The sequence below is a fragment of the Tamandua tetradactyla genome, chromosome 14, assembly GCF_023851605.1.
Source record: "Tamandua tetradactyla isolate mTamTet1 chromosome 14, mTamTet1.pri, whole genome shotgun sequence".
Classification (NCBI taxonomy): Eukaryota; Metazoa; Chordata; class Mammalia; order Pilosa; family Myrmecophagidae; genus Tamandua; species Tamandua tetradactyla.
In genome coordinates, this window is record NC_135340.1 from 88,889,438 (window position 1) to 88,913,404 (window position 23,967).

At 41.4% G+C, this 23,967-nt stretch overlaps 2 protein-coding genes across 9 annotated transcripts in view; one reads left to right on the forward strand and one right to left on the reverse strand.

The window, feature by feature from the left end:
- Window positions 1-8,825, reverse strand: part of TDRD9 (tudor domain containing 9) — a 231,751-nt gene extending 222,926 nt beyond the window's left edge. For 2 of the 7 annotated variants that reach the window (XM_077128392.1, XM_077128397.1), the window contains exon 1: window positions 8,535-8,824. In XM_077128392.1, coding sequence (XP_076984507.1) covers window positions 8,535-8,710 — 176 coding nt within the window. In that variant the 5' untranslated portion in view covers window positions 8,711-8,824. Of the gene's footprint in view, window positions 1-7,149; window positions 7,397-8,534 lie in introns of those variants that run through there. The other 5 variants (XM_077128396.1, XM_077128394.1, XR_013162468.1 and 2 more) reach the window with 4 other exon arrangements.
- A 7,675-nt stretch (window positions 8,826-16,500) lies between these two features.
- Window positions 16,501-23,829, forward strand: ATP5MJ (ATP synthase membrane subunit j). 2 transcript variants are annotated; one of them, XM_077128400.1, is made up of 4 exons: window positions 16,501-16,630; window positions 19,066-19,189; window positions 22,518-22,541; window positions 23,649-23,829. In XM_077128400.1, exons 2-4 carry the CDS (start codon window positions 19,066-19,068, stop codon window positions 23,681-23,683), a joined length of 183 nt encoding a protein of 60 aa, XP_076984515.1. In that variant the 5' UTR covers window positions 16,501-16,630; the 3' UTR covers window positions 23,684-23,829. The 2 variants fall into 2 exon arrangements, with proteins under 2 accessions (XP_076984515.1, XP_076984516.1); XM_077128401.1 differs by lacking the exon at window positions 16,501-16,630 and adding an exon at window positions 16,772-17,130.
- Window positions 23,830-23,967: the final 138 nt, after the last annotated feature.

Below are 23,967 nucleotides of genomic sequence, written 5' to 3' on the forward strand. Positions count from 1 at the left end.
CAAAAGACATAACACTCATTAATATTTATGCACCAAACCAGAGTGCTCCAACATACATGAGGCAAACACTGAAAGAGAAATAGACATTTACCATAATAGTTGGAGACTTCAAATCCCCAGTCTCATCAATAGACAGAACATCTAGACAGAGGTTCAATAAAGAAACAGAGAATGTGAACAATATAATAAATGAGCCAGACTTAACATTTATGGAACATTACATTCCAAACAGCAGGATACACCTTTCTCTCAAGGGCTCATGGATCAGTCTCAAGGACAGACCATATGCTGGGTCACAAAGCAAGTCACAATAAATTTAAAAAGATTGAAATCATACAAGACACTTTCTCAGATCATAAAGGAATATAGCTGGAAATCAACAATAGGCAGAGGGCCAGAAAATTCACAAATATATGGAGGCTCAACAACACACTCTTAAATAACCAGTAGGTCAAGGAAGAAATTACAAGAGAAATCAGTAAATATCTCCAGGCAAATAAAAATAAAAACACAACATATCAAAATTTATGGGAAGCAGCAAAGGCAGCGCTAAGAGGGAAATTTATTGCCCTAAATGTCTATATCAAAAAAAGAAGAGCAAAAATCGAGGAATTAACTGTCCACCTGAAAGAACTAGAGAAAGAACAGCAAACAAACCCCAAAGCAAGCAAAAGGAAAGAAATAACAAAGATTAGAGCAGAAATAAATGAAATTGAGAACATGAAAACAACTGAGAAAATCAACAAAACCAGAAGTTGGTTCTATGAGAAAATAAGTAAGATTGATGGACCCTTACCGAGGTTGATAAAAAGAAGTGAGAGGATGCAAATAAATAAAAGGAGAAATGGGAGAGGTGACACAACCACTAACCCCACAGAAATAAAGGAAGTAATGAGAGGATACTACGGAACCACTTTTATGCTAATAAGCTAGACAATGTAGATTAAATGGACAACTTCCTGGAAAGGCATGAACAACCAACACTGACTCAAGAAGAAATAGATGGCCTCAACAAACCAATCACAAGTAAAGATACAAATAGTCATTAAGAGGCTACCAAAAAAAAAAAAAAGTCCGGGACCAGATGGCTTCACAGGTGAATTCCTCCAAACGTTCAAGAATGAATTAGTGGGTGGACCACAGTGGCTCAGCAGGCAAAAATGCTTGCCTGCCATGCCAGAGGACCCAGGTTTGATTCCCGGTGCCCGTCCATGTAAAAAAAAAAAAAAAAAAAAGATTAGTACCAATCCTGCTCAAATTCTTCAAAAAAACTGAAGAAGAGGGAAGGCTACCTAACTCATTCCATGAAGCCAACATCACTCTCATACCAAAGCCAGAAAAAAATATTACTAGAAAAGAAAATTACAGATTTTCTTCCACCCTCTCTATGGAATATAGATGCAAAAAATTCTCAACAAAATTCCTGCAAATCGAATCCAGCACAACATTAAAAGAATTAGACACCATGATCAAGAAGGATTCATCCCAGGTATGCAAGGATGGTTCAACATAAGAAAATCAATTAATGTAATATACCATATCAACACATCAAAGCAGAAAAACCACATGATCATCTCGATTGATGCAGAAAAGGCATTTGACAAAATTCAACATCCTTTCTTGCTCAAAACATTTCAAAGGATAGGAATAGAAGGGAACTTCCTCAACATGATAAAGGGAATATATGAAAAACCTACAGCTAACATCATACTCAATAGGGAAAAACTGAAAACTTTCCCAAGATCAGGAACAAAACAAGAATGTTCACTCACACTGTTATTCAATATTGTGTGGGAAGTTCTAGTCAGAGCAATTAGATAAAAAGAAATACAAGGCATCCAATTGGAAAGGAAGAAATAAAACTGCATTTGCAGATGATATGATACCATATGCCGAAAACCCCGAAAATCCACAGGAAAACTACCATAGCTAATAAATGACTACAGCAAAGTTGCAGGTTACAAGATCAACACTCAAAAATCTGTAGTGTTTCTGTACACTAGTAATGAACAATCTGAGGGGGAAATAAGAAAAAAATTCCATTTACAATTGCAACCAAAAGAATAAAATATTTAGGAATAAATTTAACTAAGGATACAAAAGACCTATACAAAGAAAACTACAAGAAATCACAGAAGACCTAAATAAATGAAATGACATACTGTGTTCATGGGGTGGAAGACTAAATATAGTTAAGATGTCAATTCTACCTAAATTGATTTACAGATTCAATGCAAAACCAATAAAATCCCAAAAAGTTACTTAGAAAATCCAATAACCAAATTCATCAAGAAAGTCAGGGTGCCCCAAATAGCTAAAAATATTCTGAGAAAGAAAAATGAAGTCGGAGGAGTCATGCTACCTGACTTTAAGGCATATTATGAAGCTACAGTGGTCAAACCAGCATGTTACTAGCATAAAGATAGATATACTATGGGAACTCTGTACTTTTTGCATCATTTTTGCTGTAAACCTACAACTCCTCCAATTAAAACAATGTATATGTTAAAAAAAAAAGATAGATATACTGACCAATGGAATCAAATAGATTTTTCAGATGTAGACCATCTCATCTATGGACACCTGATCTTTGATAAGGCAGTCAAGCCAACTCATCTGGAATAGAACAGTCTCTTCAATAAATGGTGCCTAGAGAACTGGATATCCTCATGCAAAAGAATGAGCGAGTATCCACATCTCACAACCTATACAAAAATTAACTCAAAATGGATCAAAGATCTAAAGACTAGATTTAAGACCATAAAACTTTTAGAAGAAAATACAGGGAAATACCTTATAAATATTGAAATAGAAGGCAGTTTCCTAGATCTTACACTCAAAGCACAACACTGAAGAAAGAAATGGGAACCCCTCAAAATTGAACACTTGTGTGCATCAAAGAACATTGTCAAGAAAGTGAAAAGACAGTCTACACAATGGGAGACAATACTTGGAAACGATATATCAGATAAAGGTCTAGGATCCAGAATACATAAAGAGATTGTTCAACTCAACAACAAAAACACAGACAACTCAATTACAAAATGGGCAAAAGACTTAAACAGACACTTCTCAGAAGAGGAAATACAAATAGCTAAAAGGCACATGAAAAGATGCTCAACTTCCTGGCTATTATGGTAATGCAAATCAAAACCACAATGAGATATCATCTCACACCCACCAGAATGGCCATTATCAATAAAACAGAAAACAACAAGGGCTGGAGAGGATGTGGAGAAAGAGGCACACTTACCCGCTGTTGGTGGGAATCTCAAATGGTACAACCACTGTAGAAGGCAGTTTGGCGGTTCCTCAGGAAGCTAAGTATAGAATTGACCCAGCAATACCATTGCTAGGTACTCAGAGGACATGAGGGCAAAGACACAAATGGACATTTGCACACCAATGTTTATAGCAGCATTATTTATAATTGCCAAGAGATGGAAACAGCTCAAATGTCCACCGACAGACGAGTGGCTAAACACCCTGTGGTATATATGCAATGGAATATTATGCAGCTGTAACACAGAATAAAGTTATGAAGTATGTAACCACATGGATGGACCTTGAGGACATCATGCTGAGTGAGATTAGTCAGAAACAAAAGGACAAATACTGTATGGTCTCATTGATATGAACTAACATTAGTGAATGAACTTAGAGAATTGCAGGTAAGAGCAGAGACCATCAGGAGATAGAAATAGGGTAGATATTGGATAATTTGAGCTGAAGGAATACAGATTATGTAACAGGACTGATCGTAAAAATTCAGAAATGGATAGCACAATACTCCCTAACTGTAATACAAAAATGTTAGACCACTGAATGAAGTTAAACGTGAGAATGATAGAGGAAGAGGGCTGGGGGCACAAATGAAACCAGAAGGAAAGATGTAGACTGAGATGGTATAATCTAGGAATGCCTAGAGTGTACAATGACAATGACTAAACATACAAATTAAAAAATGTTTTTTATGATGATGAATACACAACTATGTGATGACATTGTGAATTACTGATTATATATGTAGAACAAAATGATCAAAATAAGAATGTTTGCATATGCTTTGTGTTTTTTGGTATTTAAAAAAATAAAATTTTAAAATTTTTAAAAATAATTAATTCATTTAAAATGTTTATAATTTTAAAAAATGTGGGGAAGGAGTCAAAAGCCTTTTCTGGAGGTGACACCTAAGCAATCTCCAGCTGGATATTGCTATTCTCCGAGGTTTGCCTGACCCCCAACGGGCATTATTCCTGCCGACCACCAACAAAGAACATATGGCGCTAACTGTGGAACTCCGCAATCTGCTCTGTGATCACTCGTTGCAGTGTGATTTGAAATCCACTGCTTTCTTTGTACACGTGTTACACTTCACAATACAAAAATAAATTTAAAAAATCCAAAAAACAAAATGTTTTGCATGAGGAAGAACAAAGGAATGTCAATATTTCAGAGTGCTGAAAATAGATGGTAGTTTATATTTAAAAATTTAACTTCTGTGTAAGACTAAAGCAAAAAATGTTTATTTAGTACAAAATTTAAATTTTGACTAGTGCATTTCCTAATACAACTTATGTGGACAGTTTAATTGAACACCATAAGTGCATGGAACCTTAAGCAGAGCATGAGATTTTGGTAGATTTGTCCAGAGTGATGCCCTGATAAATCCCAAAGTGATTTGAACAGTAAATAAAAAAGTATTTGCAAAGGCCCCTTGAGGGAATGGCAGCAAAGGGAAAATTCAATGCCCCCATTTGGAGAATTCCTGATATTCTTGCAAGGAGTGGGAACAACCAAACCTATAGGCCGAGTCCTCAATCCTGGGGTTTGTTCATACAAAACTTATCCCCACAAAGGATAGACTGAGCCTACTTAAAATCAGGCCTAAGAGTCACCCCCAGAGAACCTCTTTTGTGCTCAGATGTGGCCTCTCTCTCTCAGCCATGGCTGAGAGATTACAAACAGAGTCGAGAGGTTATCCTGGAGGTTATTCTTACGTATCATATAGATACCAACTTTTTATCCAATCTGAGACCAAAATCAAGGGGTTGGGCGAGGATGCTGTTTTAGTTTGCTAACTGCTGCTAGAATGCAATATACCAGAAATGGAACAGCTTTTTAAAAGGGAATTTATTAAGTTGCAAGTTTACAGTTCTGAAGCCATAGAAATATCCAAACTAAGGCATCCAGACAGACATACCTTAAATCAAGAAAAACTGATGTGTGTCACATGGGAAGGCATGTGGCTGGTGTCTCCTGGTCCTTGTTCCCAGTTTTGATGCTTCCAGCTTCTGATGCCAGTGGTTTCTTCTATAAGCATCTGTGGGCCTACATTTAGCTCCTCCAGGATACAACTCTGGATTCTGGCTTGCTTAGCATCCCGTAGGAAGGCACATGGTGACATCTGCTGCACTCTGCATCTCCAACTGTCCACATCTCTGAAGGCTCTGAAGCAACTGTGTTTTTTCTAAAATGTCTCCCCTTTTAAAGGACTCCAGTAAACTATTCAAAACCCACTTTGAATGGGCAGCCACATCTCAGTCTAATCAAAAGATCATATTGCCATGTAAATCTGATCAAAGTTCACACCCAGAATAGAGTGGGTCAATATCCACAGAAACAATCTAATCAAAGGTTCCACTCTCTCAATAAATCTGGTTTATTGGATTAGATTGGATTAGAAAAAGAACATGGCTTTTCTAGGGTGCATAAGAGTTTCAAACTACCACAGATGCTGTGTTCCTTTTTGGAAGCTCATTCGGCTATTGGCTGAATTCTGTTCCCTGAAGTTGTAGGATTGAGGTCAGTTTCCTTGCTGGATTCCAGCCAGGGTCCAGTCCGCCCACATTCCTTCTTGTGATTGCCATGTGGCCAGACCCCTCTAACAAGAGCAGGTCAAATCCCTCTCAGTTTTCAAATTTGACTTCTGACATATCTGACTCCAGCCAGAGAAACTTCTCTGCTTTTAAAGACTCATGATTAGATTGGCCCCACTAAAATAATCCAGGATAATCTCCCTATTTTAAAGTCTGTAACATTATACCTGTCAAATCCCTTTTTTCATGTACATTAATTTCCCAGCTGAAAAAACAAACATATACCATACAATTGTTGGTTTAACAATAGGAATTTATTGGCTCATGATTTCAAAGGGAAGAAAGGCTTGTTTCCTCCTGGAGTAGATATCTTCTGGCTGGCCACAATCTTTGGAGTTCCTTGACTTTGCACACAGTGGCATCTTTTCCATTCTTTTCTTGGTTCCACTGACTTTCAGCTTCTGGCTGCACCCCTTGTATTCTCTGTCTGTGGCCTTTTCTATAAGGCCTCATCCTGATTGAGCTGGGTCACACTTAACTGAAGTCACCTCACCAAAAGGTCCTATTTACAATGGGTTCACACCCACAGGAATAGGTTAAGATTAAGAACATGTTTTTTTCTGGGGTACATAACTCCAAGCCACCCCACCATGTAACATAACATACTCACAGGTAACAGGTATTAACGCAGGGACATTTTTAAAAGGTCTTTCTGCCTATCACAGTCATTTGCTATGTGAAGTTGGGCAAATCACTTTATATCACCCAATTGTTGTTTCCTCACCTTGAAAATCAAGACAATGCCTCCAACCTCAAAGGTTACTGTGAAGCTTAAACAATGTACCTATGTTTACCTAAGTACCTACTACATACTAAAAGCTGTGATACTGGGAGCACACACACATTAAGAGTTAGATTAGTGAAGGTATTTCCAGAGGAATGTTATGGAAGCCAGCACTACCCCCAGCCTAGCAAGCTGATGCTATTTGCCCATCTATCACTATAGTACATAAGTTGAAACTTTTAAGGCAATTTTACAAAATAACCACATGTATAACAAAAACATTGGGTTTGTATTGTCTTCTTCACATTCTTTTCCTCAGAAAAACCAACTTTTGCAGTAGTTAGATTCTGTTGTCAACTTGGCCAGGTGAAGGCACCTAGTTCTGTTGCTGCAGACATGAGCCAATGGTAGGTGAACCTCAACTGTTGCTGATTACATCTGCAGTCGGCTAGGAGGCATGCCTGCTGCAATGAATGACATTTGACTTAATTGGATGGTGCTTAAATGAAAGACTCAATGAAGCACAGCCCAAGCAGCTCAGCATACCTCATCACAGCACTCGCAGCTCAGCCCAGGCCTTTGGAGATGCAGAAAGGAATCACGCCGGGGAAAGTTGTTGGAACCCAGAGGCCTGGAGAGAAGGCCAGCAGAGATTACCCTGAGCCTTCCCACAAGAACCTCAGATGAAAATTAGCTGCCTTTCCTCTGAAGAACTAACAACATAAATCCCCTTTTATTAAAAGCCAATCCATCTCTGGTGTGTTGCATTCTGGCAGCTAGCAAACTAGAATTTATTTTTGATTTTTATTGATTTTGCAAAAATTTCAATTTATTAAGAGCCATAGATATTTAAAACTGGCCCTTAGTACCCTATAGTTAAAATGACATTTAATCTACACTTTTAGTTTCTGAAAAGGTCAATAATGATTTACTGTCACTACACAATCACCAATTTTAAAGCAATTCAGTTCTGCCCATTAATTATAGGGAGAGTTTTGTAGTGGTAAATTGGGGAGGCAGCCTACAGGATCAGCCTAACTTAAGGAAATAAAGTACACAAAGGTACGAGCAAAACAGTCACTCCAAAGCTACAGAAGGGATCCTTTCTCTGACTTCAAGAAATAAATTTAGCAAGGACAGGTCCTAAAGTTGCACTTGAAAGGACTCTACTGAGGCCTGAACTTGCCTACAAATGACTTGAAAACGTAACCCATAATCTGTGCTAGATCAACAAGTAGGAGGAACTTAAATAAACAAACGACCAAGAAAAGCCCACTCTCACAACTGTAAAGGGTGCTGAAGCAGGAGATGGAAATGGGGGTGGGAGCAAGAGAGAAAGAGCTATCCAGGCTAAGAGTAGTCTCACTTTCGCCTTTTCTAAAAAGAAGGTGTTTCTGCTCACCGGACCTTGCCTTTTTATTCCCAACGAAGTCACGCAGACAGACTAGCAGCAGCTAGTTAAACCTCAGCACGCTGGGGATAGAGGAGTTAAAGAAACAGCCAGGAACAGAAAGCCTCCACCGAAGCACATCTGTGGAGGGTCTGGGACAAGCACCTGGGAAATCAACCCAGTGTGGCTTAAGGGAAGGGCCTCCTTGGAGGACCAACTTGCTCTGGCATAGTGAGTAGCCACCCGCACAGCTGAGGAGAGGAGGGCGTGACTGAGGCACCCCAGAATTGCCCGGCCCCGCAACTGCTCCCCGCGAGGCTGGGGCTGTGTCTCACCTACCTCCCATCGCCGAGGCCGGGGCCTGGCCTCCCTCCCGCATGCCGGGGACGGACCTCGCCGACCTCCAGCAAGGCACGCGGGAGCCGGGCCTCACCCACCTCCCACACGCCAGGGCCCTGGCCAGGCCAAACCTACGTCTAGTACTGTGGGGCCTGGGGCGCACCCTCACCTACCGCGCTAACCCGGGCCCGGCCTCACCTACCTCCCACATTCAAGGGCCGCGGGGCCGGTCTCGGGGGCCACTTCCTTGCTCGGCGGCTCCTCCCCGGCCGTGTCGGCCGGGAAGGCGGGAGGGGAGCCCAGGAACTCCACATCCGTGACAGCCTTGCCGATGGTGAACCAGTCGTTGATCTGGTCGAGGGTGAGTTTGCGCAGCATGCTCGACACCCAGGCGGCCAACGCACACCTCAACCGCCCAGCTCCACGCCGCTTCTGGTGGGCAACAACCGTTCTTTCTCGCCCCTCCCCCCGACGGCCCTCCAATCAGGACGCGCCACGTACGCGAAGGACACTGGTTCTCACCGGGCACACGACTTTCGTGCTACTGTGGTCTCATGTGGTTGGCCCCGCCCTGCCGCGCGCTAGGCCTGCCGGGAGCCACTGGCCCCTGACCCTACCCGTGACTGACTTAGCTTCCAGCTGGGAGATGTGGGGCGCAGCCGCCATTCTGGTCCATTAGAGGCACCTGTGCTCCCTGGGCAGGGTGTGCTAGAAAATGGCCTTTGAGCCTCTCTTGGGTCTCTCCCCTTGAGGGTTCCTCGGTCTGAGGCTTGTGCCTCTCACGCAGGGGAGAGACAGACATTTGTTGGGCACCTACTCTGTTCCTTTTCCCTCGCCCCCCTCCTCCGCAGGCTGCGGGGTTCTGCAGTGAAGGAGCTCAGGCAGGTGAATGTGGAAACAAACCAGAGAGTGTTTGGGTTCGTGTTGTATTTTAGAGGTGAACAATGGGCTGGTAAACTGGACATGCTTGCACCTGATCTGGGGGATGAAGGTCAAGGAGAAGGGCAAGGAAGACTTCTTGGAGAATGTGGCACCTCAGTGGACACCAGAAAGACAACCAGTATGAGTCAGGGAAAGGGGGCTCTGAGCTAGGATTATAAGAGAAAATACCCATGGATGGTGGCCCGTAGGCAAGCTGCCCTAATACCTGAGTTGAGGAACTGAAAACAGTTATTTGGGGTTGGAGCAGAACTAAACCGAATTCACTACCTGCATCTCAGGCAGCAGTATCCTGCAGACAGCTGGACAGAAGACAGGTGTAGGTCAGAAGTACAGATGAGGAGGCAGCCAGCAAATGGATGGTGGTTAAAACCACAAGAGCAGCTGAAATGATCCAGGCCGAGCTCTAGCAGAGTGAGGATGAAGGATAGAAATCACCCTGAAAGAAAGGGCAGAGGAAAGAAACCAACAAAGGTGTACGATGGAAGGTAGGGAGCAAGGACCTGAGACTTGACCAACATGAGGGTTGGGACCAGTACTGCCTGTCCATAATCATCATATCCAAGTGCCCTCCCCTGCCACTGTGTGGGCTCGGAGAGAAAATCTATTAAGTGAATGAATAGAGGGCATGAGGAGCAAGGCAAGGACCAGCAGTGTGAAGTTCAATCAATTAAGGCCTGGAAAATGCCCAAAACAGTGGCAAATAAGGGTGAGTTTGAGAACACCATGGGTAGAAGTCAGAGTAAGTTGGGTGAGCTGTTGATGCTTCATAAGGGAGCCCAGTGCAACACTGCAGAAACCAAGAGGTTTAGAGCTGAAGTCCTGGATCCAAATCGTAGCTGAAAGGTTTAGGAGGCGAAAGGGTGAGAAAGAAGGAAGGTAGACTGGGAAATTTAAAGTGGGTGGGTTTATTTCTGTGCTCCCGGGCTTAGCTCACCAAATCCAAGATAGAGGGAGGAGAGTCAGCGCCTGGGTGATGGCGTGGGCAGTTTTTAAGCAAGGGGGTCAGGTAATGTACGGAAGGGGCGGTTCTAGAAGCCATGTTGGGAGGGGCGACACAGGCTCCGCAGCTCCGGTTGTAGTGCTCTTCCCCGTTTCCCCGACCCAACAGTAGCCACGCCACTAAATCTTATTGTGACCTCTCTAAGCCTCATATCCTGACTTACTCTTACAAATATTAAAGTTTCCAAAAAGTCCTAATACATACACACAGGCTTTTTGACAAGAGAGAAATTTTTTTCAATAAATCAGAAAAAAAAGGTAATCACAAAATCATTGAAACTCTTAGTGTGTTCTTCAATCTTGTTTGGAAACTATTATGATTGCACACTGCATGTGACTACACCATGGTTCTAAATTTCCCAGAGTATATTAAGTTAAAACACTTCGTACAACTCCAGAATTCACTGACAAATTCATTTTAGCTAGTATATTACTGTTCTCACATGCTATAATCCTTTGCCAATGTCACATGAAGATGTTGAATACGTTTTAAGTGGAAGTTGCTCTTTTTCTAAAGAGGGTTGGTTTCACACAAGCCTTTTCTCTGGGGCATTTTCTATGTTCTTTGATTCTTTGGGATTATTCTTTCATCCTCTGACTTTTTGCGTTTTTAGCTACAGTTTAAGGACACTGTCTTATTGCTTCTTGAGTCTGTAAATTTATTCTTATCTGCCATTTCCCTAACTAAATGCTTGTTAACATTCTATGTTGTCACACACCGAATGATTTTGAGCTTCCGTCATTTGATTCAGTAGTTCTTGGCATTCCATACTGACTTGGCCAAGTTCATACTGCATTTCTGTCCAAAGGTCAGAGTTAAAAGGGACAGCTTGACATGGGGCAATTCTTAACAGGCTTGTAGACATGGAGGCCCCACCCCCTGGGAAGGCTGGCAAAGGCAACCTGAGCCTCTTTTTCTTTAGGAGGTTTTGACTATCTGCAGTCTCAGAATTGCTTGCGCTGCAAACTTAAAGAAAATACCAACAGCTAAGAGTAATGACAATGGATCATTTGTGCCATTAAACAACCCTATCAATAAAGAGAGGCTGGACTCATATAGTATGTTCATGTCTTCTTCAGGCCTCCCAGCCATAAAACACAGCATTCCACACTTGGAATAAATCTGCTGGGGTGGTCCTTTCTTTAAATATTTCTCTTTCTTAAGGTGTTTTGGACTTGAAACTGAAGACATTAAAATTCTTTTGATCTGGAGAGACTTCCAGGAAGATGGCCGACTAGAGTGGCTCGAGATAAGCCACACATACTCTTCCAGACCAATGAAGGAAAGGTTTGTTTAGTCTGGAACTGAAATTTCCTGTAGTGCATAATCTAATTCAACCTATCTGAACAGCTCAGTTAAACAATTGAAACACAGGAAGCAGAGAAAAAGGGAGAGGTCCTTTAATCCTGTATAGATTGTTGTGATGCCTGGAGACATCCTGGAGTGTGTTGAGCAGATGGTCGAAGGGTGTTGGCGGAGTCCCATGGTGGGGGGGGAGGAAGTTTGGAGCTATTGAACCTTGCCATCGGGGAGCCCCCTGATGCTGTGGTGAGCTTTGGGGATGCCCAAATTGGTGGGCTGTGCCCTTGAGCATGGGGCTTTCTCTTGTGAGGCCTGTGTTAAGTGGTGGAGAGGCTTAGACTCTCTGTGCCTGGGAGTTGCTTCTAGAGGACCTCTGTTGTTGCTCAGATGTGGCCTCAGTCTCTCTGGGCCTGGCTCTTCAGGTGAAGTCATTGCCTTCCCCCACGGCATGGAACATGGCATCCGGTGTGGGGAGGGTCTCCCTGGCAACGTGGGAGATGACTCCCAGGAATGGGTCCGGACCTGGCACCATGGAATCAACAATTACATCATGACCAAAAGGGGGGAAAGAAGTGTAATTAAGAAAGTATCAGTGGCAGAGAGAGTTTAAATAGAGTTGAGAGGACACTCGGGAGGTTGTTCTTACACAAGCTTCAGTTGGAACTTGCTACCTATTGTAACCTGCCAGCCCCCAACCAGGACCATTCCAGCTAATCCTAAAGAACACCTAGGGCAATTTATAAGATTCTACAAGGGTTCCAGGCACTAGAGTAACTTTCAAGAAACCTACAACCTCCAGATGGGTCCTGGTCCAGTTAAGTCCTGAAACCTAGCCCAGCCTCTCCAGAACATCAAATAATCCCATCTGCCTACCCCATATTAGCACAGACCCTTCCAATATGAAAAATTTAGAATTGCTGAAGCCCAAACACCCCTAAAGAGAGGGATGGAAAGATCAAAAGTGATGGTGGAATTATACATAGAAGATAGGACTTAACAAATGAATATGAATGCTGAATATTAAATTGATACCTCTATTACTCTCCAGTTTTAAAGCAGCTAGAAGTAAAAAACCTAAAATTGTAAAATTGTAACCCATGTCAAAGTATGAAATATGTTCTACAACTAATTGTGGTGCTGTGCTTTGAAATTTATAGCTTTTTTGTATATATGTTATTGTTCATCAAAAAAGAAGGAAAAAAGGTCGATTGTGATGATAAAAAGTATTTAAGCCCTTTAGCCTCCCAAATTCTGAAGCACCTAGGAGGAAAAATATGAGAGGATCGTATGGTAGCCCGTGACAAGCTCTGGGATCTGTCCTGTAACCACTTGTTGAAGAGTGCTTTGAAAACTATTGCATTTTTATTTCTTTGCTTTGTATGTATGTTATACAATTAAAAAAAATTAAAAATTCTATCGATCTCTAAAGGGGGAACAAATGTTAAATTGAGTAAATTAAAATACAAGTCATTAATGAAGTGGTAAGGGGTATAGAAAAAAAATAGGGGGAACACAGGTTAATATATATTGCGTAGATGGAAATACTAATGGTCAATGAGAGGGAGGGGTAAAGGATATGGTATGTATGAGTTTTTCTTTTTTCTGTTTATTTCTTTTTCTGGAGTGATCCAAATATTCTAAGAAATGATCATGGTGATGAATATGCAACTATGTGATGATATTGTGAGTCACTGATTATATACCAAGTATGGAATGTTCATATGTTAAGAATGTTCATGTTTGTATGTTTGTTATGTTTCGTAAATAAAAATTTTTAAAAAATTATGCCTAAGAGTCACCCCAAAAAACTTTTGTTGCTCAGATGTGGCCTCTCTCCCTAAGCTAACTCAGCTTGTAAAGACACTGCCTTCCCTCCTACTTAGGACATGACTCCCACGGGTGTAAATCTCCCTGGAAATGTGGAACAGAAAGGCTGGGATAAGCCAGGACTCAGCATCAAGAGATTGAGAAAGCCTTCTTGACCAAGAGGAGGAGGCAGCTTTCTTGACCAAAAGGGGGAAGTGAGAAATGAGAAAAAATAAAGTTTCAGTAGCTGAGAGATTTCATATCAGAATTGAGAGGTTATCCTGGAGGTTATTCTTCTGCATTATATAGATATCCCTTTTTAGTTTTATGGTGTCTCGGAGTGACTAGAGGGAAGTACCTGAAACTGTTGAACTGTGTTCCAGTAGCCTAGATTTTTAAAGAAGATTGTATAAAGATACAACGTTTGCAATGTGACTGTGTGATTGTGAGAAGCTTGTGTCTGATACTCCTTATATCCAGGATATGGAAAGAGGAGTAAAAAATATGGAAAAATAAATAAAAAATAATAATAGGAGGGAAAATAGTAAAATAAATTGGGTAGATGGAAACACTAATGGTCAATGAGAGGGAGGGGTTAGGTGTATGGTATGTATGAGTTTTTTCTTTTTTCTTTTTATTTCTTCTTCTGGAGTGATGCAAATGTTCTAAAAATGATCATCGTGATGAATACCCAAGTGTGTGATGATATTGTGAGCCATTGATTGTATATAATGTACAGAAAGCATGTGCATGAAGATTTATCTCAATAAAAAGAATCTTAGACATATAATAATATTGTTTCATCAATTGTAACAAAAGTTACCACACTAATGCAAAGTGTTACTAATAGGGAAATTAAGGATAAAAAATAAATGAATAATGGGGTGAGATAAAGGGAAGAAAATTGGATAGACCAAAATACTAGTGGTCAATGAGAGAGAGGGGTAAAGGGTATGATATGAGTTTTTTTCTTTTTTCTTTTTATTTCTTTTTCTGGAGTGCTGCAAATGTTCTAAAAATGAACATGGTGATGAATACACAACTATGTGATGATACTGTGAACCACTGATTGTATACCATGTATGTACTTTATGTGTGTCAAGATTTCTCAATAAAAATATTTAAAAATGATAATAATAGGGAAAACTGTGTATGTGAGGGGGCATGGAAACGCTGTAATCTTTGCTTGGTTTTTCTGTAAACTAGCAACATCTCTAACAAAAATAAATATATATTAAATATATATACATATATAAAACTAAAATAAATATATATATAATTCTATTGATCTCAAGTCTACTTTTAAAAGCTAGTTCAAAAGCTTGGTCTTGATAAAGTTCAGGATCATTTTCTTCCTTAAGTTTTTCCTAAATACTTTTTCTTGTCCTCAGCAGTTTTCTAAACCGTTATAAGTTGAAAACATTATTTATCTAAGACAGTGGTTCTCAAGCCTAGTCTTGGTCTCAGGACTCCTTACACCCTTAAAAATTATTGAAGAGAGCTTTCATGTATGTGGGTTATATCTACTTTTTGGAGATTAAAACTGAGAAATGTTTTAAATATTTACTTATTAATACATGTAAAAATAGCAATAATAAACCCACTTCATGTTAAATGGCATATTTTTATGAAAAATCACTATATTTCCAAAGTCTAGAGAAATTTCATGAGAAGAGTGACACTTCTCCATGTTCCCAGGTCTTAAAGTCTGGCTAAGAGGAAAACCATTGGATTCTCAGATCTGCTTCTATATTTACTCTGTCAATATAAAATATATGGTATTGGAATATATACAGAATTTTTCCAAGTCAAATAGCCTCTGTACTCTTATGAAAGAATGCTAGTGAAGAAGACAAATAATGTTTTAGCATTATTATGAAAATAATTTTCACCCCAAGGGTCTTAAAAATCCCGAAAGCACACTTTGACAACAGCAAGCTTTTCAAGCTTTGCATGAAGCTGTATTTGACCCTAAGTGTTTTTCCCTTTTAACCATCTCTGTCCTTCCATCACATAATTTTCTTTCTGCCCGAACAGTGAACATTAATATTTCTTTTATTGTGGACCTGCTGGTGATTATGCTCTTAGCCTTGCTTTGTCTGAAAATGTCTTTATTTCACCTTCTGTACTGAATAATAGATTTCTAGAAAAATCTAGATTGGCAGCTATATCCTTTAATATTGAAGAAAAAACACTGACTTCTGGCTTCCATTGCCTCCAATGAGTAAAAGCCTGACTATGGTTTTCTAAACTATAATTTGACATTTTCATTCTGACTGCTTTTAAGATTTTCTCTTTCTCTTTAGTTTCTGATGCTTATATTATGAGGTTTCAAAGTATTCTTCTTTTAATTTATCTGCCCGCTTGGTTTCTATAGGGTTTTCTGAATCTTTGGTGTGATTTTTTTTCATCACTTTTGAAAAATTCTCAGCCATATTTCTTCAAATATGGCTACCCCATCTCTCTTTCATTTCCTTCTAAGATTCCAGTTACATATATTGACGACTTTCTTGCTGAATCCTTTATGTATTTCATCTTCTCTTTTGACTCCCAGTGCTTCTGCATGACTTCTTATATCTTCCAGTTCAGTAATTCTCTCTCCAACTGTTTAATCTGCTGCTAAACCCATCCAATTTCTGATAAGTGCTTTTTAGAATCTGCAAGATTTATTTATGTATTTATTTATTTAACAATTTCCAGTTCTCCACCGACATTTACAATGTTGTTTTTTTTTTATTTCTTGGAACATAGTAAGCATGTTCATTGTGAAGACTGTGTCTGCCAGCTCCAACATCGGAGCCCCTGCGGGTACACTGAGATTAATTAACATGCACAGAGTAACAGGATAAAACAAGTTAACGATACAATGAGAAACACTACAGAGATGCGATACTTAACTTCCCTGCCCTTAACATTTACAAAAGTGGGTCCCTCTTTATAGGCTGACGAACTCTGAGAGTCCCGCGTTTCTTGACAGTCACCCTGTAAGGATGCCGGTCCCAACCGGTCAACGCCTTCCTACATCCGCAGCCCCTTCTCAGTATTCCCCAAGCCTCTGTGCCTGCAGGCGCCCGCCAGAGGGCGCAGGAGTGCGCCGGCGCGACCCCGAAGGCGCTCTGTCCTGGCGCGCACCGCCACTCCTTCCGCCTTCCCGGCAGGTCCCGCGCCGCGCCTGCGCACTCTGTGACCTTTCGGAGCCGTTGGCCGTGGGTTTGTCGTCTGGCCGGAGCCGCTAGTCTAACGCCGAGGTGCGTGGGAGACTGTGCCCGCTGTCCTCGCCCAGGGTCGTGCCGGAGGCGGGGGGAAAGGGTGGGGGCGGCGGGGGGGGAGGGTGGGGGCCGCGGGAGGGCCTGGGCCGCCGCGGCGGGATCTCGGTCCCCGCTGATCTTGGGGTTCCAGCCGTCTCCCTTAGCGCTCTCTTGCCCCAGTTTCGCTGCCTGCGAAGGGGCTCGGGCCGTCCGCATGCTGCGGGGAGCTTTACGTGGGCCTGTGCCGCGCGGGTCTGCTTTCGTGCGGACGCGTTCAGTGTCGCCCTGCTCCTTGAACAGGCGTTGGCAACGAGAGGTCCCAAGGCTTAAGAAGGGAAGTTAGTAAGGGAGCTAGAAACCAAATCAGGCGTCCCCCCGGGCTAGGGCCTGTTCCCTGTTACAGCTCACGTTTCCCTGCGACGCGCCGGTTGTCCAAGTCAGTCCTGAACACTGGACGGAGCCTTGGGAGAGGGAAACATGAACCAAAACGACGTAAAAAGGTGACGGCGGTTGAAACTGTGTAATTCGGCCCCTAAGTCCCGGTCTGAGGCTTAGAGGGCCAGACATTTCTCCTTCCCGATATGAGGCCAGGTGATAGTTTACTATTAATGTAAGTGCAGAAATCTTGCAGACTTACAGGGGCACACGGTAGAAACCATGTGACCTTTGATTAGGACGGGCTTTTGAAGAATCCCGACCTATAAAACTGACATAGAACTAGACTCTGGCTGGGGGCCAGGGTGGCCTTCACTTTATTAAATGGTAGGAACGTGTCAGTTGTCCAGGCAAGAATGGCAACTTGGGGCATAAGGAAAGTCTAGGAAAAAGGGGGAAAGAAAACGAAGGTATTTGCAGGCCCCTACTTAACTGGAGAAGATACCAGGACACATAGGTACTGAGCAAATTATCAGTATAACTGAATTGTCTTTGGCCTCTTCTTACCTCCTTTGCACTGTCCCAGTTTATTTTTCCTTTTTGTTTCTATATTCTTATCGGACCTTGTTCTTCCTGAAGCCCCTGCCTGGCCTGGGCCTGGGCCTGGCCCTGGTCTCACTGAATGGTGTCATCTTTTGAAGACCTCCTTTTAGCATTCCAATGGCCTAGTATCATTGCTGCCAGCTAGGTGTTTGTAGAAATTCATCTGTTACTGCTATGATTTTTTTTTAATTTACTCTGGTAGCATATATACAGCATAACTTTCAAGTATGCAATTTAGTGGTGTTAATTGCATTCACAGTGTTGTGCTTTCATCACCCCAAACAGAAACTCTATCTTGACTCCCCATTACCCTCTCCCATCCTTGAACCCAGTTATCTACTTTCTGTCTCTGAATTTGCATATTCTAGTTATTGCATGTAAATGAGATCATAAAATATCTGTCCTTTTGTGTCTGGCTTATTTCCCTCAACTTGATGCCTTCAGGGTTCATCCAAGTTGTTGTGTGCTCATTCTCTGAGTTCTTATTCTGTAACAAACACTAGGCTAGGGGCCATATGTCCTATCCAGGGCCCTTTTTACAGAAAAGGAAACTTCTAAAATGACAGCTTCTTGCCCAGGATTAGGAGTAGAGCAAAGGTAGAGCTGGTGTTGGATCCCAGATTCCCAGGCTTTCAAATCCCATTTGTCTTCTGGAACATCCTTTTTTCCATTCACTACTAGAGTCAAAGAGGAGAAGCATTTGCTCGTGGGCTCCAGACTCTTCTGGACCAAGGCTTCCAGAGGCCTACTCTGGGTTTCTATTTGGGTCCTTCCCAAGGCAGAGCTGTCAGTGCCTTGGAACCTCATGCTTTATCAGAGTGTCCCAGCACTGTTTAAGGACAGGAAAGTTGAGGCAGACACAGCTGCATCCTCAAAGGTCGTATGCAGCACCAGTCACCAGGACCTTTCCTCAGACTAAATAAGTTCTCTTCTAGGGTAGAGTGCGAAGCCAGGTCTCAGAATGAAATTCTCACGGTGGCAAAGAGAGAGGGTCAGGGTGACTTAGGGATCCTTATCACTCATGTGGTCTCAAGGAGCCTCCTTCAGGAAACAGCGCAGAAGTGAGAATTATGTAAAGACTATCAGAGAGGCGAAGCACTGGCTTGGTGGTCAGTGGGGCAGCCAGGTGGAGGGCCAGGGTGAGCAGTGCAGGCTGGGAGGGATCTAGGGACCATGCACCAGCCAGGCCAAGCAGATGGTATAGAGGGTGGTTGAGCCGGAAGAGCTGTGGAGAGGCCTCCAGTCCATGCAGTGGCAAGTGTGTGAGCCATGGGGCAGGGCAGGGGTGCAGAAATAGCTGTGTGGGGGCAACAAGAGTGGTCTAGTCTAAGCGCAGCTCTGTTTTGCGCCATAGTGGGAAAGAGGATGAGGTGTAAGGACTGCATAGAAACCTGCTACTCTCTTTAGGGCTAGAACAGAATTGTGCTTTTCCTCAGCACTGTGCTCTTCACTTTCAGATGCTTCAGAGCATTATGAAGAATGTCTGGGTCCCCATGAAGCCCTACTACACCCAAGTCTACCAGGAGATTTGGGCAGGAATGGGTTTGATGGCCTTCATCGTTTATAAAATCAGGAGTGCTGGTAAGTTTCTTAATGTTTGATTTATTTGAGGTCAAGAAGGAAATTATTTTCAAAAATAATTACCATTCATAGTGTGAAGGAATTCTGTGATTTGTTGTAATGGACACCTGACAACATGTGTATCTTACGCACGTGGAAGGCTGTGGTTCTGCACTAGGGGCCGTATCAGAGTCACCTGTGGAACCTGGAAACCTGAACCTGACCAGGTCCTAGTCCTCCCCCCCAGTTTATGGAAAATGTAGAGAGAGAATACATGAAATGGCAGCAGCGGGTGTTGAATGCGCCTAAGGAATTGTGGACATTTTGTCAGATGTGAATTGGCCGGTTGGTTGTGTTTAAGGGAAAGCATGTGTGCTGACTGGTATGTGCATTAAAATACTGTAAGAAAGATAAGTCTGGGGGTGGGGTTGGAGGCAGTCAGGGATAAATGAAACAAGTTTGGCAAAATATTGATAATTGTTGATGCTGGGTGGGTACATGGTCATTATTCTGTTCTGTGCCTTTTCCCTAAGAAAATGTTGGAACACACAAGAACACAGGAAGATGCCCAGCTTGGTCTCTTTAAAAAGTCAGTGTTGACTATAAATACATGGAACTTGAATAGGGTATGAGATTTTGTAAATTTGTCCAGAGTGATGCCCTGATAAATCCCAGAGTGATTTGAACAGTAAATAAAAAAGTATTTGCAAAGTCCCCTTGAGGGAATGGCGGGAAAGGGGGAAAATTCAACGCCCCCATTTGGAGAATTCCTTATATTCTCACAAGCAGTGGGGACAAACAAAACAGTAGACTGAGCCCCCAATCTTTGGGTTTGTTCATATGAAACTTAACCCCACAAAGGATAGGTCAAGCCTACTTAAAATTAGGCCTAAGAGTCACCCCCAGAGAACTTGTTTTGTTGCTCAGATGCGGCCTCTCTCTCTCAGCCAACACAGCAAGCAAGCTCACCACTCTCCCCTGGGACATGACTCCCAGGGGTATAAACCTTCCTGGCCACGTGGGACAGAAATCCTAGAAGGAGCTGGGACTTAGCATCAAGGGATTGAGAAAACCTTCTAGACCAAAAGGGGGAAGAGAGAAATGAAGCAAAATAAAGTGTCAATGGCTGAGAGGTTCCAGAGTCAAGAGGTTATCCTGGAGGTTATTCTTACACATTTTGTAGATACCCCATTTTAGTTTAAGGTGTATTAGAAAGGCCAGAGGGAACTGCCTGAAACTGTAAAGCTATTATCTAGTAGCCATGCTTTATTTTGTTTTTTTCTTAAATCTCTAAACTTTTAATTATGAATATTTCAAAGATAGATACAGTAAACAGAATAGTATGAGTATCACCTGACTTCAACAATTACCAACTTTCATTCTTATTTCATTTATTACTTCACCTGATTTATTTATTTTTTTCATGTGGTGACAAATATATATATATATAACATAAAATTTTCTATTTTAACCTTTTGTTTTTTTCCTTTGAGTATTCATTCCACTTCTTTCTTTCTTCTCCCTCTGGGACTCCCATAATGGGTATATTGGTATATTTAATGATGTCCCACATTTCTCTTAGGCACTATTAGTTTTTTGTTGTTCTTTTTATTTTTGTTTTCTTATTTGGCACTATTAGTTTTTGTTTTGTTTTGTTTTTTATTTATTTATTTTTAAAGTAGTTTTTTGTTTTTTTATTAATAAAACCAATCAACATACAATATGAACATTCTTTTTTCTCCATCACATAGTTGTATATTCATCATCGTGATCATTTCTTAGAACATTTGCATCAATTCAGAAAAGAAATTAAAAAATTCATGTGTACCATACCCCTTACCCCTCCGTTTCATTGATTACTAGCATTTCAATCTATTAATTTGTTTTAACATTTGTTCCCCCTATTATTTATTTATTTTTGATCCATATGTGTCCTAGTTTGCTAGCTGCTGGAATGCAATATACCAGAATAAGAATGGCATTTAAAAGGGGGGATTTAATGAATTGCTAGTTTATAGTTCTAAGGCCAAGAAAATGTCCCAGTTAAAGCAAGTATATAGAAATGTCCCATCAAAGGCATCCAGGGAAAGATACCGTGGTTCAAGAAGGCTGATGAAGTTCAGGGTTTCTCTCTCAAGTGAGAAAGCACATGGCAAACACAGTCACAGTTTCTCTCTCATCTGGAAAGGCACATGGCGAACACGGCGTCATCTACTAGCCCTGGCTTCCTGTTTCATGAAGCTCCCCCAGAGGCATTTTCCTTCTTCATCTTCAAAGGTTACTGGCTCCTGGACTTTCTACTTTGTAGTGCTGCAGCATTCTCTAATCTCTCTGAATCTCCTTCATTCTCCAGAATGTTTCCTCTTTTATAGGACTCCAGAAACTTATGAAGACCCACTGGAGAAATGTCATCACCTAATCCAGTTTAACAGGCACTCTTGATTAAATCACATCTCCAGGGAGATGATCTGATTAGTTTCAAACTTACAGTATTGAATAGGGATTATTCTGCCTTTACGAAATGGGATTTTGATTAAAACATGGCTTTTCTAGGATCCATACATCCTTTCAAACCAGCACAATATGTTTTTCTCATCTGTCCATAAGGTATATGAAGAAGCATGAGACACAAGGTTTTCACAATCACATAGTTACATTGCAGAAACTATACCATTATACAATCATCTTCAAAAACACTACTGTAATATAGTAGCCATGTTTCTTGAAGATGATTGTATAATGATATAGCTTTTGCAATGTGACTGTGATTGTGAAAACCTTGTGCCTGATGCTCCTTTTATCCACAATATTGACAGATGAGTAAAAAGTATGGATTAAATATAAATAATAGGGGAAACAAAGTTAAAGTAAATTGAGTAGATTGAAATACTAGTGGTCAATGAGAGGGAGAGGTAAGGGGTATGGTATGTGTGAGTTTTTTCTTCTTTTTATTTCTTTTTCTGGAGTGATGCAAATATTCTAAAAAATGATCATGGTGATAAGTATACTACTATGTGAGGATATTGTGAGCCATTGATTGTGCACCATACACGAGATGTTTGTATGTTGTTTTGATTCGATAATACAAAATAAATTTAAAACAAAAAAGTCAGTGTTGAGGGAGAGGATTAAGGGAGAGCTGTTCCTGTGTAAGAAGCTAAGCAGGGCCAGGGTTGGGGCCTGGAAGGGGGCAGGGAGCATATGCAGCCAGAAAAGAGGGTCAGAGGCAATTAGGGGAATGCTTTGCTTAAGCTATGAAGCTTTCAGCCAAATGTTGATTTTGACAGTGAATTGACTAGAAGCATTTTTATAAGGCATCAATATGACCAATTTTTCCCTTTCATTTTAGATAAAAGAAGTAAAGCTTTGAAAGGTAAGGTTTTTGGCATCTTAAATCTTAAATCTTAAAATGGTATCACGGGTGGGGCACAAAAAACCCTGTTTTCAGGACAAGGTACATTGCTGTTCTGAATTGAAACCGATACATGGTTCAGTAAATTTATGAAATACAATGGGAAAACTTCAGAACATGAAGTTTGATGTTCATCCTGAAAAAGAGCATTCTACATGTCTGTGTTTTTATAGCCCCAGTGTGAAAAACCACTGCTCACCCCTTTTGGTCAAGTCAAACTTCCAGGGATATTAGAAAAAAATGGATTCATTAGCGGGAGCTGGTGTCACCAGTGGGGAGGCACAGTTGTGGCAGCACACTGTCCTTGTAAGATTCTCTGGTGGCATTTTTTTCTTTTTATTTTTTTTATTTATTCTCTATTTTTATTAGAGAAGTTATAAGTTTGCAGAAAATATGGAGTTCCCATATGCCCACCTCATTTTTAGTGTTTTGCATTGGTATGGTACCTTTGTTAAAATTGATGAGAGAATATTATTAGAATTGTACTATTAACTTGAATCCATATTTATATTAGGGTTCAGTGTTTGTGTTGTACTGTCATATAGTTGTTTGTTGTTGTAGTTTTGATTTTTATTCTAGCAATATATATATACCACAAAAAATTTCCCCCTTTAACCCCATCCAGATACGTAATTCAGTGGTGTTAATTACACTCTCCGTGTTGTTACTGTCACCACTCTGCATTACCAGAACTTTGCCTGATGGCATTTTTTTCATGTTTTATTATTTTAATGGCATATTTTTAAGGTATGGTGTTTTGAAAGACAGGACTGTAGGAATTTATGCTCGATACCAGGTGTTTCTTTACTTTGTGTCCCAAACGACACTGAAACTGTAGCCACTGGGTCCTTATGGGAGCCCAGGCATTTCCTCGACCTTGTCTCTGAGCCTGTGGGTGAGCAGACCCTCAGCATGGGGGGCGTTCTGTGTAGGAATCATTCTCCCTGGTGCTTTAGAGTGCTGGAAAAGTGTCGGTCACACTTCATGACCTGTTGTTGTTTATGTAATAAGCATTCCACTTGTCCCTTCCTCCCTAAATTGGGTCATACTGTGCTTCTATTTCAAAAGCTTCGAGCCCAGCACCTGCTCACAGTCACCATTAACCAGCTGTACCTGGAGAGCATGTCAGATGCGACGGCAGTCTGGCTGTAAATGGACGGCAGCCCTATTATATGGGGCCCGGGACGTTATTGTACATTCATGTAAGCATTGTGGCTTCATGGCATGAATAAACCTGTCTGGAAGGTGACCCTCTGCCTGTGCTTATGCTTTACATTCCCCTCTCGGGGCCTCAACCCTTTGAGGCAGCAGATGGAGTTGAAATCTCACTGAGTCTTCCCACCTTTGGGAAACCCGAGGACTGAAGAATAAATAACGCCCTTTTCCA